Here is a 13,209-nt window from a genome sequence, read left to right as displayed (position 1 = left end):
TGTTCCCCCTGCCTGGAGCACCCCTTCCTGGAGCATCCCCTGCCAGCTCCTTCTTGCCATTCAGGTCTCTCTGTTCAGATGCCCTCAACTCAGAGAGGCCTTTCCTGACCCTTCAACCTAAAGCAGCGCCCGCTGCAGTCACTTCCTTGACTTTGCCTTGTCTCGTGCTCATTGTGGGGCTCACCGCCATCTGAAATCCATTCTGCTTATTTTGTTTCATTGGTTCCTGTCTGTGGCCTTCCCTAGAAGGTGAGCTGCTGAGAGTAGCAACCAGGTCTGTCTTGCTCCCCAGGTAACCTTAGCACCTAGACAGTGCCGGGTGCTGAGGCATTGCATCAGAGCCTCTCACATGGCTGTCCAGACCACACGTGTCTGGCCTGGCATGGGGCCCCCCACCTGGAAGGTCTTTGCAGGCACATGGCAACGGAAGTTCGGGAGTGGTGGTATTTGCTGCCCAGTGACCATCAGGGAATCTCCTTTCCACCCATGTAGCTTAAGTGGAACTGTCCCCACTCCTCCCCCTTGCTGCGGGGAAGGCCCACGATGCAGACCCAACCCATGAGAGCCTTCCATACCCCTAAATTAGCTCAAGGATAGCACATGACCTAAGATGAGCCAATGAAAGTCAGCCCTGGGCTTTGGGCTGGAAAGATTGAGAAAGAGACGGTCTCCTCAATGTGAGCCTGTACTTTTTAATTTTTTTATTTTTTTATTATTTATTTATTTATGTATTTATTTTTGAGATGGAGTTTTGTTCTTGTTGCCCAGGCTGGAGTGCAATGGTGCAATCTCGGCTCACTGCAACCTCTGCCTCCCAGGTTCAAGCAATTCTCCTGCCTCAGCCTCCTGAGTAGCTGGGATTACAGGCATGCGCCACCATACCCGGCTAATTTTTTTTTTTTTTTCAGTAGAGACGGGGTTTCTCCATGTTGGTCAGGCTGGTCTCGAACTCCCGACCTCAGGTGATCCGCCTGCCTCAGCCTCCCAAAGTGCTGGTATTACAGGAGTGAGCCACGGCACCCGGCAAGCCTGTACTTTTATCACCACATGAGAGACTTGCCTCTCTTCCCCCAGGATGGAGGCAATAAGAGAAGCAGAGCTGAGAGGAGGAGAGAAACTCAAATCATATCTTGATGTGATTTGAGTACCTGGATCCAGCCATGCCTGAAGATATGATTTCAAATCAAATTTCACGATATGATTTGGCTCAAATCAAATCAAGATATGATTTGAGTACCTGGATCTAGCCATGCCTGAAGTCTGAGGTACCTCTAAATTTTTTAGATACACGAGGCTGGGTGCAGTGGCTCATGCCTGTAATCCCAGCACTTTGCGAGGCCGAGGCGTGCGGATCACGAGGTCAGGAGATCGAGACCATCCTGGCTAACACAGTGAAACCCCGTCTCTACTAAAAATGCAAAAAATTAGGCGGGCGAGGTGGCGGGCGCCTGTAGTCCCAGCTACATGGGAGGCTGAGGCAGGAGAATGGCGTGAACCCAGGAGGCGGAGCTTGCAGTGAGCCGAGATCGTGCCACTGCACTCCAGCCTGGGCAACAGAGTGAGACTCCGTCTACACGAAAAAAATCAACTCCCTTTTTTTTTTTGCTTTCATCACTGAAAGAATTCCTAACCTGACTGATTGCAAAATATTGCTGTAACCATTGTTTGTGGGGTTACATCCCCCTGGCTTTGGTTCTTGAAGCTGCCCCTGCTAGGAGAGGTTTTTCCCAACCCTGAATGCCCCACTGACTGTCTCTGGCTCTTCCTACTCTGAGAAGCACTTTGGGATGCCCCCTGCCCCACAACCACATTAAGGCAGGTGTCACCTCGTTGATGCTGGTGGAGAAAGCGGTGTTCTGGAAAACAGGTGCGTTGTCGTTTCTGTCTTCCACAATCACCAGCATCTCCCTCTGCACCTGCAAGTGAGAAAGCCCAGGGGACCCCAGAAAATAGGATTTAAAACACCAGAAAAGTTGCAAGTATCGTACAAAGAGCTGGTGTCCTTCATCCAGGTCAACCTACTGTTTGGTATCTCTTTCTCTCCATATGTTTTTGGGGGCTTTTTTTTTTTTTTTTTTTTTTTTAGAGACCAGGTTCTCTCCATATGTTGTTTTCTGAACCACTTGAAAGTAAGTTGCAGGCATCATTAGTTAATTTTTTTTTTTTTTTAGACAGAGTTTCATTCTTGTTACCCAGGCTGGAGTGCAATGGCGTGATCTCATCTCAATGCAACCTCCGCCTCCCAGGTTCAAGCGATTCTCCTGCCTCAGCCTCCTGAGTAGCTGGGATTACAGACATGCACCACCACACCCAGTTAGTTTTTGGTATTTAGTAAAGATGGGGTTTTACCATGTTGGTCAGGCTGCTCTTGAACTCCTGACCTCAGGTGATCTGCCTGCCTTGGCGTCCCAAAGTGCTGGGATTACAGGCGTGCACCACCACGCCAGCAGTTAATTTTTTAAATATAAAATGTGCCAGCCAGCCAGGCGCAGTGGCTCATGCCTGTGTACTTTGGGAGGCCAAGATGGGAGGATCGCTTGAGCCCAGGAGTTCAAGACCAGCCTGGGCAATATGGTGAGACTCTGTCTCTACAAAAAATTTTAAAATTAGCTGAGTATGGTTGGTGAGCGCCTGTAGTCCCAGCTACGCTGGAGGCTGAGTTAAGAGGATTGCTTGAGTCCAGGAGGTGGAGGCTGATGTGAGCTGTGATTGCACCACTGCACTCCAGCCTGGGCAAGAGTAAGATCCTAACTCAAAAAGATAAAATAAAAAGTTGGAAAAAAGTGCCTGTCCTATCACGGGAATGTGCACGTTCGCTTTGTTTGCCATAGTATAAAGCTGTGAACAACTATGCGGACACCAGAGGGGACCAGCTTAAGGGCGGTTCCCACCCTAGATATAGACGTTACAAAAATTGGGGATTTGTAAGACCCAGAGAGAGCTCTAAGCTCAATCGCTGAGTGGGCAAGGCAGCTTTCAAGACAATATAGACAGCTGGATTCCACTGGGTTTCAGAAAATGCACCAAGAAGTACATGGAGGCATGTACCTCAGCTCTGAGGAGTGTCAAAGCATACAGTAACAGTCAACACTTCAGTGGGAGTGAGCTGGAAAGGATTTTCCAAGGGGACTTTCGTTTTATCTGTAATTTTTTTTTTTTTTGAGACGGAGTCTCGTGCTGTCACTCAGGCTGGAGTGAGGTGGTGCAATCTCGGCTCAATACAACCTCCACCTCCCGGGTTCAAGCGATTCTTGTGCCTCAGCCTCCTGAGTAGTTGGAATTACAAGCGTGCACCACCATGCCCAGCTAATTTTTGTATTTTTAGTAGAGATGGGGGTTTCTCCATGTTGGCCAGGGTGGTCTTGAACCCCTGACCTCAGGTGATCTGCCCACCTCGGCCTCCCAAAATGGGAAATAAGAGTGTAGTTGCAACATATTCAGCCAAAGCAGTTGAGAGTGATTTTGCCTCTGGAGCCCTGGGGTGGAGAGGTATTTGGCACTTTTCTAATCAATATTTATATACATTAATAATACATTTAGGCCAGGCGAGGTGGCTCACGCCTGTAATCCCAGCACTCTGGGAGGCCGAGGCGGGCGGATCACAAGGTCAGGAGATCAAGACCATCCTGGCTAACACAGTGAAACCCCGTCTCTACTAAAAATACAAAAATTAGCCGGGCGTGGTGGCTGGCGCCTGTAGTCCCAGCTACTCGGGAGGCTGAGGCAGGAGAATGGCGTCAACCCAGGAGGCGCAGCTTGCAGTGAGCCGAGATCGCGCCACTGCACTCCAGCCTGGGCGACAGAGCGAGACTCCGTCTCAAAAAACAAACAAACAAAAAAAACATTTAACTTATAATTAAAATATAACCAATATATTTATATGTAAACAAAAAAGCCCTCATATGATATAAATAATATATTTATGTAATTTAAATAAATTTTAAAAATACTAAAATCTTGGTAATGTCATATGACAAAGAAATGAACTAGTATAATCTCGATATAAATAAACATTAAATTCACTGTTAACTGGGGCACTGTCTGCTTGCCGGAGGTGGGGACACAATCAGGAATGGACTCTCGCAATCCCTGTCTACCCCCCTGCACCTCCCAACTCACCTGGATGTAGGGGTCGCTCACGGAGATGGTGACTTTGAATGTGTAGAGTGTCTGCAGCAGCCAGAGAGAAGGGGCCGGTGGTGAGCCCCTGCTGGGTGGGAGCACAGGGGGTGCCGCCACCAGGACGCGGGCTCCCAGGGCCCTCCCAGCACCCCCTCCGCGTCCCGTGCCCTCTCCGGCTGATGCTCTTTACCTCGTAGTCCAGAGCGCTGGCCAGCTTCACTTCCCCAGTTTTCGGAGTGACAGCGAAGAAGTAGGCATTGGGGCCGCTCATCCCATAGGTCAGAGGGTCATTGTCCTGGTCTTCCGCTACCAACCAGAAGGCCTGAGCACCTGGGGATGGGACAGGGGCCACCCAGGGTCCACAGCCACCCTTTCAGTGCTGGTCTGGCCAAGCTGGCTGTGAGGCTGGGCTGGGCACCTGGCTGCCCTGTACACAGGCTTGACTTGCCATCTGGGACCTCCCCAACCATCAGCCAAGTCAGCAGCATCCTGATTTCCCTTGTGCCCACTGACTCGATGGGCACTGGACAAAGTGCAGGGGGCGGGGGCTGTACCCAGGCATCTACCCCTCCCCTTGCCAAGCCTGTGGCCCTGCCCTCTCCAGAATACCGAGTTTCCGTGACACAAGACTAGACGTGGCTGGTGTGAACCTTTCCAGCTGCAGCATCTGGGTGCAGACTAGAGCTTTGGAGAGCCTTCCAGGACACCCCCTTTCTGCTCAAGTGAGCCAAAGCTGTGTCCAGTCTGCTGCTGGCCTCCTGAGAGCCCTAACTCTTGTACTGCATGCCTGGGCACAGCAGCAGGCTGGTCACCCACTCCCTAGCCTGAAAGGAACTTTTTACAGATTCATCAAACCCATCCTATCCCTGAGCCCCCACCTCCTTTACCCATCCAGCCTCTGCTCCGACACCTCCACTGGCCCCGATATTCATTAGCAAGGACTTTCTTCTTTTCATGAAGATGCGTTTCCCTGGAGCTCCGCCACAGGGCTCTGAGGGCTTCAGCCACTGGCATGGGAGCCTACGTCCCCTGATACTTTCGTGGCCCACAAGAAAGTTGCATTTCTTTTAAAAGCAGAAGGCCAGGTATGGTGGTTTACATCTGTAATCCCCGCACTCCGGGAGGCTGAGATGGGGGATGGCTTGAGCCTAGGAATTTGAGAGCTGCCTAGGCACATAGCGAGACCCCCATCTATACAAAAAAATTTAAAAATTAGGCCAGGCGAGGTGGCTCATGCCTGTAATCCCAGCACTTTGAGAGGTGGAGGTGGGCGGATCACTTGAGATCAGGAGCTCGAAACCAGCTTGGCCGACATGGTGAAACCCCGTCTCTACTAAAAATACAAAAAATTAACCAGGCCTGGTGGCACGTGCCTATAATCCCAGCTACTGGGGAGGCTGAGGCAGGAGAATTGCTTGAACCCGGGAGGTGAAGGTTGCAGTGAGCTGAGATCGCACCACTGCACTCCAGCCTGGGTGACAGAGCGAGACTCCATCTCAAAAATAAATAAATATAAAAATAAAAAATTAGCCAGGTGTAGTGGTGCACAGGGGCTCATGCCTGTAATCCCAGCACTTTGGGAAGCCGAGATGGGAAAACTGCTTGAGCCCAGGAGTTTGAGACCAGCCTCAGCAATGTAGCAAAACCCTGTCTCTACTTTAAAAAATAAAATATTAGCTAGGCATGGTGGCACATGCCTGTAGTCCCAGCCACCTGGGAGGCTGAGGTGGGAGGATCAGTTGAGCCCAGGAGGTCGAGGCTGAAGTGAGCATGATCGCACCACTACACTCCAGCCTGGGGGACAGAGCCAGACCCTGTCTCAAAAAAAAAAAAAAAAAAAAAAGTCCTGTGCACTCCTCCCTCTCCAGCCTCCATGGGATAGACATGAGAATAGCACTTGCCTTTAGGGAGCAGAGATTGACTAGAACTGGACACAGGGAACTTTCTGGGGTGATGGAAATACTTTCTCTTGATCAGGGGATTGCTTGCACAGGTTTTGTATTTGTCAATACCCCTTGGTGTCTCTTGTTTCATCTGGCAGCTTTTGACATTCCTGGATTCCATTTTGCACTGCAACAAAGGCTGTGGCTTGTCCCCCAATATCCACTTGTCCCCCTTTTCTGAGAACAATGGAGCCCCAGATTTTGAGCTAGGCACACGGCCAACCAGAATGAAGGCCACATTTGCCAGGTTCCCTTGCAGCTAGGCGTGGGTCTGTGGCTTAGTTTTGGCCAAAGAGACAAAAGCAGAAGCAATGTGTGTAAAATCCAGAAAGGAAGAAGCCCTCTTGTCCCCTTCCTCCTTCTGTGACTGGAATGGTTTCTTGTCTGAGCCATCCTGGCCCATGTGGGTGGGACCTGTGCCTTAGGGAAGTCGGGCCACTGAGCGGGAAGAAGGCTGCGTGACCCCGCCCCCTCAAGCCCTGCAGGGAGGGCAGCCTGATGGGACACGCCCCCACAGCTCCATCCGGGCTCCTGGGCGGCCACGAGGGGCGGTAATTCACCTCTGCCTTGTTTGCATCTCTGTTATTTGGGGTCCCAACCAACCCGGCCACCTGTGGTTTCTACTTCCCCGATCTATATCCTGCCTTCTGGGAATGTGGTATCTAGGCCCCCTGGCTCCTTCCAAAATAATGTTTCCCAAACTTCATTCGTTCCTGCACCGCTGCCATGACCTTTGCTGTGACTTTTGCCGTGACCATTGCTATGTCTGTGTTCTGTTCCTGGTGCTCATTCCTTAAATTGACTTTCCATCTCATGTAAAGACATTTACTTTAAAAGCAAACTTTACATCTCAAAACCCATCTCACCTGCCATAGATAGAAAGTAACTTTACAAATAAAAACAAAGCAAAGTGAGTCATTAGCTTCTGTGAAAGGGTCTGAGCCTGACACCTGCTCTCCCTTTAAAAAAAAAAAAAAGGCCAGCGTGGGAGTGGGAGAGATTAGCCAGTGTGAGGAAGGAGGAGGAAGCGTGGCCCAAGGGGATCCTCCAGTCAGAGACTGAAAGCGATGGGCAATGGGGGAGGCCGGATGATTTGGCGCTGGTGTGAGGGCCCCTGGAGGTGCGTCTCACACCTTTGAGGACACTGCTCTTGACCCAGAAGCTGAAGAGAAGAAAACAAACTTCTGGAATCACAGGAGCTCCCTTCAGTCCCTCTTTGTCCCACAATAAGCCATGGAGTTGCAGGGATGGTGGGGGCTCCAGAGGGCACCCCAGGACTTTCTTGTGGGTCAGGACCTGACATGGGGCAGACACAGGGACCGGGACTCACCCACAGGCAGGTCCTCAGGCAGGATCACTGACGTCATGTTGGCTAGGAACTTCGGGGCCACGTTGGCTGCCACTGTAGGGACACAGAGTGCTGGAACATCGGGACACCCCTGCAAAACCCGATCCCTACCTGCTCCCCTGGGAGCACACACTGGTCCTTATGGCCACCCAGGCCAACCGTCCAGGCCTGGATTCCTCCCCAGGCCTCCCCCGCTTAGCCAAGCACAGGGCTGGCCCATAGGAGCTGGTGTTTGCTGATGAGGGATCCCCCTCCTTTCCGGAGGGTCCTGCCAAGGGTCTCTAGGTTAGGGCTGCGTGGCTGGGGAGGGGAGACACCTACCAGACACCACGAGGGCAGGAAGGAGGAAGCAGGACAGCCATAGCTGGGCCATCACATCCGCAGGGACCTGAGGGAAGAGGTCAGGGAGTGGCTCCTGGGCTCAGGCCTCCCTCCTTTTGGCAGACTCCCATCTGCCTGGGTCTGACCCGAGCCCACCCACCACTGCTGCTTAGTAGTTCTCCCCCAGGGCCTCTATCACCCTCTGTCCATTTTCCAGATGCTCTAGGGTCAGGGGAACCAAGGGGGAGGCCAGGTGGGGTGGGGGTGAGCGCGATGTCTGAACCTGAATCCAGGACCCGCCACGCACCAGGAACTGCTCCAAGGCACTAGACGTGCAGCTGTGTTATTCCCACAACTGTGAGGTGGCTGCTAAGGCACCAAGATACGAAGGGGCTTGCCTGAGGCCACGGGGAGTCAATGACAAGACCATGCTTGGAACACAGGTCTTTTGGAGTCCAGAGTTCATTCTCTCAACCACTGCACCATCTATACCTGCCTGTTAGAAGTGTTCAAACTAATAGCATCCTTCAAAATCAAGACCCTGGAGAGGGACCATAATTTGTCCAGGACCATCCAGAGACTATGGGTGGGCAGGGTCCTTCGTTCACCTGCTGATACATCTACTGGCTGTCTTTGCAGCCTTTCCCAAACTGTGCTCCGTGGAACCCTGGCCCTCTGGGATGCGCCACAGCAGAAGGGTTCCCCAGTCAGGTGGGTCTAGGGAGGGCTGCATACTCTGGGATCCTCTTGTTGATTGATAGCTGGACAGAGACCTTAGAAAACCCTGCTGGGCCAGTCTTTTTGATCATCTTATGTTGCAAGCCGTCCCTTGTTAGGGAAAAGGAGAAAAGGGGGACTTTGATTCACTGTCACAGAGAGACCTGAAACATCAAGGCCCTTTCAATGCCCAAAGACAAGGCTGGGCGTGGTGGCTCACGCCTGTAATCCCAGCACTTTGGGAGGCTGAGGCGGGCGGATCACCTGAGGTCAGGAGTTCGAGACCAGCCCGACTAACATGGTGAAACCCCGTCTCTAACAAAATACAAAAAATGTTAGCCGGGCGTGGTGGTGGGTGCCTGTAATCCCAGCTACTCGGGAGTCTGAGGCAGGAGAATTGCTTGAATCCGGGAGGCGGAGGTTGCAGTGAGATGAGATCACGCCATCGCATTCCAGCCTGGGAGACAGAGTGAGACTCCGTCTCAAAAAAAAAAAAAGAATCCCCAAAGACAACTGATGTGTCACTCCACAGAAAGCAGGAGAGCAGGATGGGCCCCCACACGTTTTGTTTCTTGCTGTCTGTCTAGAAAGTTGTCTGTATGCTCTATGTTCACTGTGCTACTCTATAATCTTTCTGTAAGACAGGGCTTTTTACTGTATACTTTTTTCTTTTGAGACAGGGTTTCACTATGTTGCCCAGGCTGGCCTTGAACTTCTGGGCTTGAACTCCTGAGTAGCTGGGATCACAGACGTGTGCCACTGTGCCCAGTTTTTTACTGTATACTCTTTTGTGCTGATTGAATATGTTAACTTTTCCAAAAATGAATTAAACAAGCTTGAAAGCAAACAAAGGAACACATTTGCTACTGTAAACTAAAAATAAAATCCTATGCCTCCCACTGACTAAACGGCCCCACTTGTGGCCCAGGAGACCCCAGAAAAACTTTCAAAACTTAGTTTCCAGCCATGGCGGGATGGGAGGTCAATCACGCCTCATTATACCCTTCTCTTTTACAGGCGACACACAATAACCGACCAGCGTTAATGTTAAAATAGAGATCGCAGGACTGAAAGAATAGACATTCCGTGGCAATAAGATGCCAAATTATAAACAGGACCTGAGGCCATGCCAGGCCAGGGTGAAGCCAGGCAGCCCTACAGAAGAAACTCTGTTCTAACTGCCATGAGGGTTTTTTTTTTTTCTTTTTCTCTAGCAGCTAAATAAGCACTGGCCTCGAGAAAAGCCAAATTAAAGCAATTACAGCTCATCCAGTTCAAGATGCTGACGAACTGAGCCCCTGTTCCACCAGCCATAACCGCAGCTTTTTTTGTTTGTTTGGTTTTGAGATAGAATCTCACTCTGTCACCCAGGCTGGAGTGCAGTGGTGCCATCTCGGCTCACTGCAACCTCTGCCTCCATTGTTCAAGCGATTCTCCTGCCTCAGCCTCCCGAGTAGCTGGGATTACAGGCACCCACCACCACACTGGGCTAATTTTTGTATTTTTAGTGGAGACAGGGTTTCACTGTGTTGGCCAGGCTGGTCTTGAACTCCTGACCTCAAGTGATCTGCCTGCCTCGGCCTCCCAAAGTGCTGGGATTACAGGTGTGAGCCACTGCGCCCAGCCCATAACCACAGCCTTGACCGGACAAGAGACTGATTTCAGTAACTTTCTCCTGATAAGAGCCCACCGACCACAGACTGGCTCCAGCTCATACAGAGATTGCTTACTCATGCACCTTCCATGTCACAAAAAGGCCTTTTGATGTATAGGGCGTAATTGTAATACGTTTACATGTTAAGTTGCCACCCCAAGTGAGCGTGGATCATATGTTACATGCATGTGTGTTCAACATGCATGTGTCAGGAGCTCCTTTATGAATATGCATAGCTCCTCCTGTAACCTGTTGAATATGTATGTGTAGCCACACTGTCCAGCACCAAGCTCCTGCCCCAAACCCCATTTCGAAGTGTCTGTCTCTGGTCTTGGCCGGAGGGATGGCCACCTGCACATGGTCCCCTCTCTTTTTCTAGATTTATATTTTGTGTTTTTAAAAAAGTTAACACTACCAAGCACCCTCACCTGGTCCTGGGCACCTCTTCATGTCCCTTTCCCTCCTGCCCCAGAGCATCTGAAGTAAGCAGGCAGCCCTGGGGAGGAGTGGGGGAAGAGGATGGCTTCCAGAGCCGAGCCCTGATGATGAAACAGCATCAAAAACCAGAACTCTCCCTCACACCGCCCACCCCTCCTCCCGAGTTCCAGCCTCGGGGAGCCACCCACCTGCCCACGCCATTCTGACACCTCCTTCTCCTGAACGCCCACGTCCAGTCCGTGCGGCCTCCTCTGTTTCTCTCTAATCAGCCTGCATCTCTCCATCCCATACTGGCCGCCCTCCCTGGGGACACTGTCCTCAGCCTCCTCAAGGCCTCCCTTCCTCCAGCCTCTCTAATCCATCCCACTCAACCAAACTAGTCCTTCTGCACATAATCTAATCTTTTCCGCCCTCACTCAAAACCCTTCGATGGCTCCCCATTGCTAGAGTCCAGACTCCATAAAAGGGCTTCCCAAAGACTACCCTCGACCACTCCAGCTTCACCTCGAACCACTCCCTGCATCTCAGCCCACCCCTCATCTCCCGCACGCCCACAGACTCCCTCTGCCTGCCCTCACTACTGCCCGTCCCTCTTTTTGGAATGCTCTTCCCCGCCTTGCTGGCTGATGCGCTCTCTTCATTTTTAAAAGCCAGCTCCAAGGCTGGGCGCGGTGGCTCGTGCCTGTAATCCCAGCACTTTGGGAGGCCAAGGCAGGTGGATCACTTGATGTCGGGAGTTTGAGAGCAGCCTGGCCAACATGGTGAAACCCCATCTCTACTAAAAATACAAAAATTAGCCGGGCAAGGTGGCACACGCCTGTAGTCCCAGCTACTCAGGAGACTGAGGCAGGAGAATCGCTCGAACCCGGGAGGTGGAGGTTGCAATGAGCCGAGATCATGCCACTGTACTCCAGCCTGGGTGACAGAGGGAGACTCCACCTCAAAAAAAAAAAAAAAAAAAGAACCCAACTCCAGGATCCCCTTCTGTCCAGACACGCCCTCAACGCTCCCACAGGAGAAACTGCCTCCTCCGCCCATCCATGGTGACCTCACAGGATGCTGCATACACCTGAGAGTAACCTCTGTTATCTCTTTGCAGATGAGCCTCTCCCACCAGGCCAGAAGAGATGTGAGGGCAAGGTCCGCGTCTGATGCACCTTTGTGACCCCAGGACCAAGCACAGGGCTGAGCCCAGTGTAGGCTCAGTGAGTATTTCTGAAAGGAATGAATGGATGAGCCAGTGAGTCACTGCAACCCCAGGTGGCTTATCCAGAACACCCATGAGATAGAGCAGAGTGTAATGTGGTATGTGGACCTGAGAGCCTGGGTCCAAATCCAGCGTAACCTTGGGCAAGTAACATACCCTCTCTGGGCCTCAGCTTCCTCACCTGTAAGATGGGAATAATAACAGCACCTACACCAGGGGTTTGTGTTGAGGCTTAAACAGTGCCTAGCTCACAGTAAGTACATAATAAATGTGAGAAGTTATTATTGCAGGAAAAGGACGGTCTGTCTCTTGCCCTTCTCATTGTTGGAGTTCCCATTCCTGGTACCTCTCTTCCGGAGAACTCTGCCCTGGCCAGCACTGGCTAGCTGCAGGCCCTCCTCCCGCAGTGTACCCTAGACAGTCAGAGATCCTGGTTCTGATCTGGCTGCATGCTTCCCGGGCATGGTTAGCACCCCGCCCTTGGTTAGCACCCCGCCCTGAAGCCCCAGCACAGCATTCCCTCTTTTAATTCAGATTCATCTCGCCATGCTCCCCACAGACCTGCTGGGGAAACATGGGACATCAGGAAGGCTGACAATCTTAAATAGCGGCTGGCGTTTCCTGAGCACCTACTATGTGCCGAGTACCCTGATTCACTCATTCATTCCCTCAGTAAATAGTTATTGGGTATCCATGAGCCGCTATCTGCCAGACCCTGCTCCCAGCAATGGGAAGGCAATGGTGAGCAAAACAGTGCAGGTTCTGAATGAGACAGACTACAGACGAGTACACAAAGTACCACCTAATAGTGCACTGCATCCCTGCTGTGGAGGAGGGGGATGTGGGCGTGATGAGAGTGAAAGAAGGGAACCGCTTTAAGTGGTATGGCAGACAAACATGACCACAGATCTTTTGACACTCCTCCCTGCAAGAGATGAGGACTATGTCTGCTCCCCTTGAATCTGGTGTATTAATCATTCTTTTTTGGCGTCTTTTTTTTTTTTAATTTATTTATTGAGACAGAGTTTTACTCCTGTCGCCCAGGCTGGAGTGCAGTAGTGCGATCTTGGCTCACTGCAACCTCCACCCCCCGGGTTCAAGTGATTCTCCTGCCTCAGCCTCCCGAGTAGCTGGGATTACAGGGTGTGCCACCACGCCTGACTAATTTTTGTATTTTTAGTAGAGACGGGGTTTCACCATGTTGGCCAGGCTGGTCTCGAACTCCTGACCTCAGGCAATCTGCCTGCCTCGGTCTCCCAAATTGCTGGGATTACAGGCGTGAGCCACTGCGCCCAGCCATTTGTTTTTATTTTCTGTGTTTTATGATGCTTTGACATCTTTGGGGCCTTGCTGGTTAGGGAGAGACTTCCCTCCCAGGGCTGGCTAATTCCCAGAGACAGCAAGCACCTTGCCTTCAGACCTGCCTCTCCTATGCAAACCAACCAATCCAAAGCCACGC

At 51.5% G+C, this 13,209-nt stretch overlaps 1 protein-coding gene across 1 annotated transcript in view; it reads right to left on the bottom strand.

Moving 5' to 3' along the window:
- CDHR2 (cadherin related family member 2) overlaps nt 1-13,209 on the bottom strand; it is a 45,869-nt gene that overhangs the window by 23,444 nt on the left and 9,216 nt on the right. Inside the window, exons 2-6 of the mRNA XM_034961030.2 lie at nt 7,735-7,801; nt 7,396-7,467; nt 4,313-4,452; nt 4,120-4,170; nt 1,827-1,916 (exon numbers count right to left, since the gene is read on the bottom strand). Coding sequence (XP_034816921.1) covers nt 1,827-1,916; nt 4,120-4,170; nt 4,313-4,452; nt 7,396-7,467; nt 7,735-7,801 — 420 coding nt within the window. The remainder of the gene's footprint in view (nt 1-1,826; nt 1,917-4,119; nt 4,171-4,312; nt 4,453-7,395; nt 7,468-7,734; nt 7,802-13,209) is intronic.

The sequence above is a fragment of the Pan paniscus genome, chromosome 4, assembly GCF_029289425.2.
Source record: "Pan paniscus chromosome 4, NHGRI_mPanPan1-v2.0_pri, whole genome shotgun sequence".
NCBI lineage: Eukaryota > Metazoa > Chordata > Mammalia > Primates > Hominidae > Pan > Pan paniscus.
Note: the sequence above shows the minus strand (reverse complement) of the source record. Positions and strands in the feature narration are given on the sequence as shown.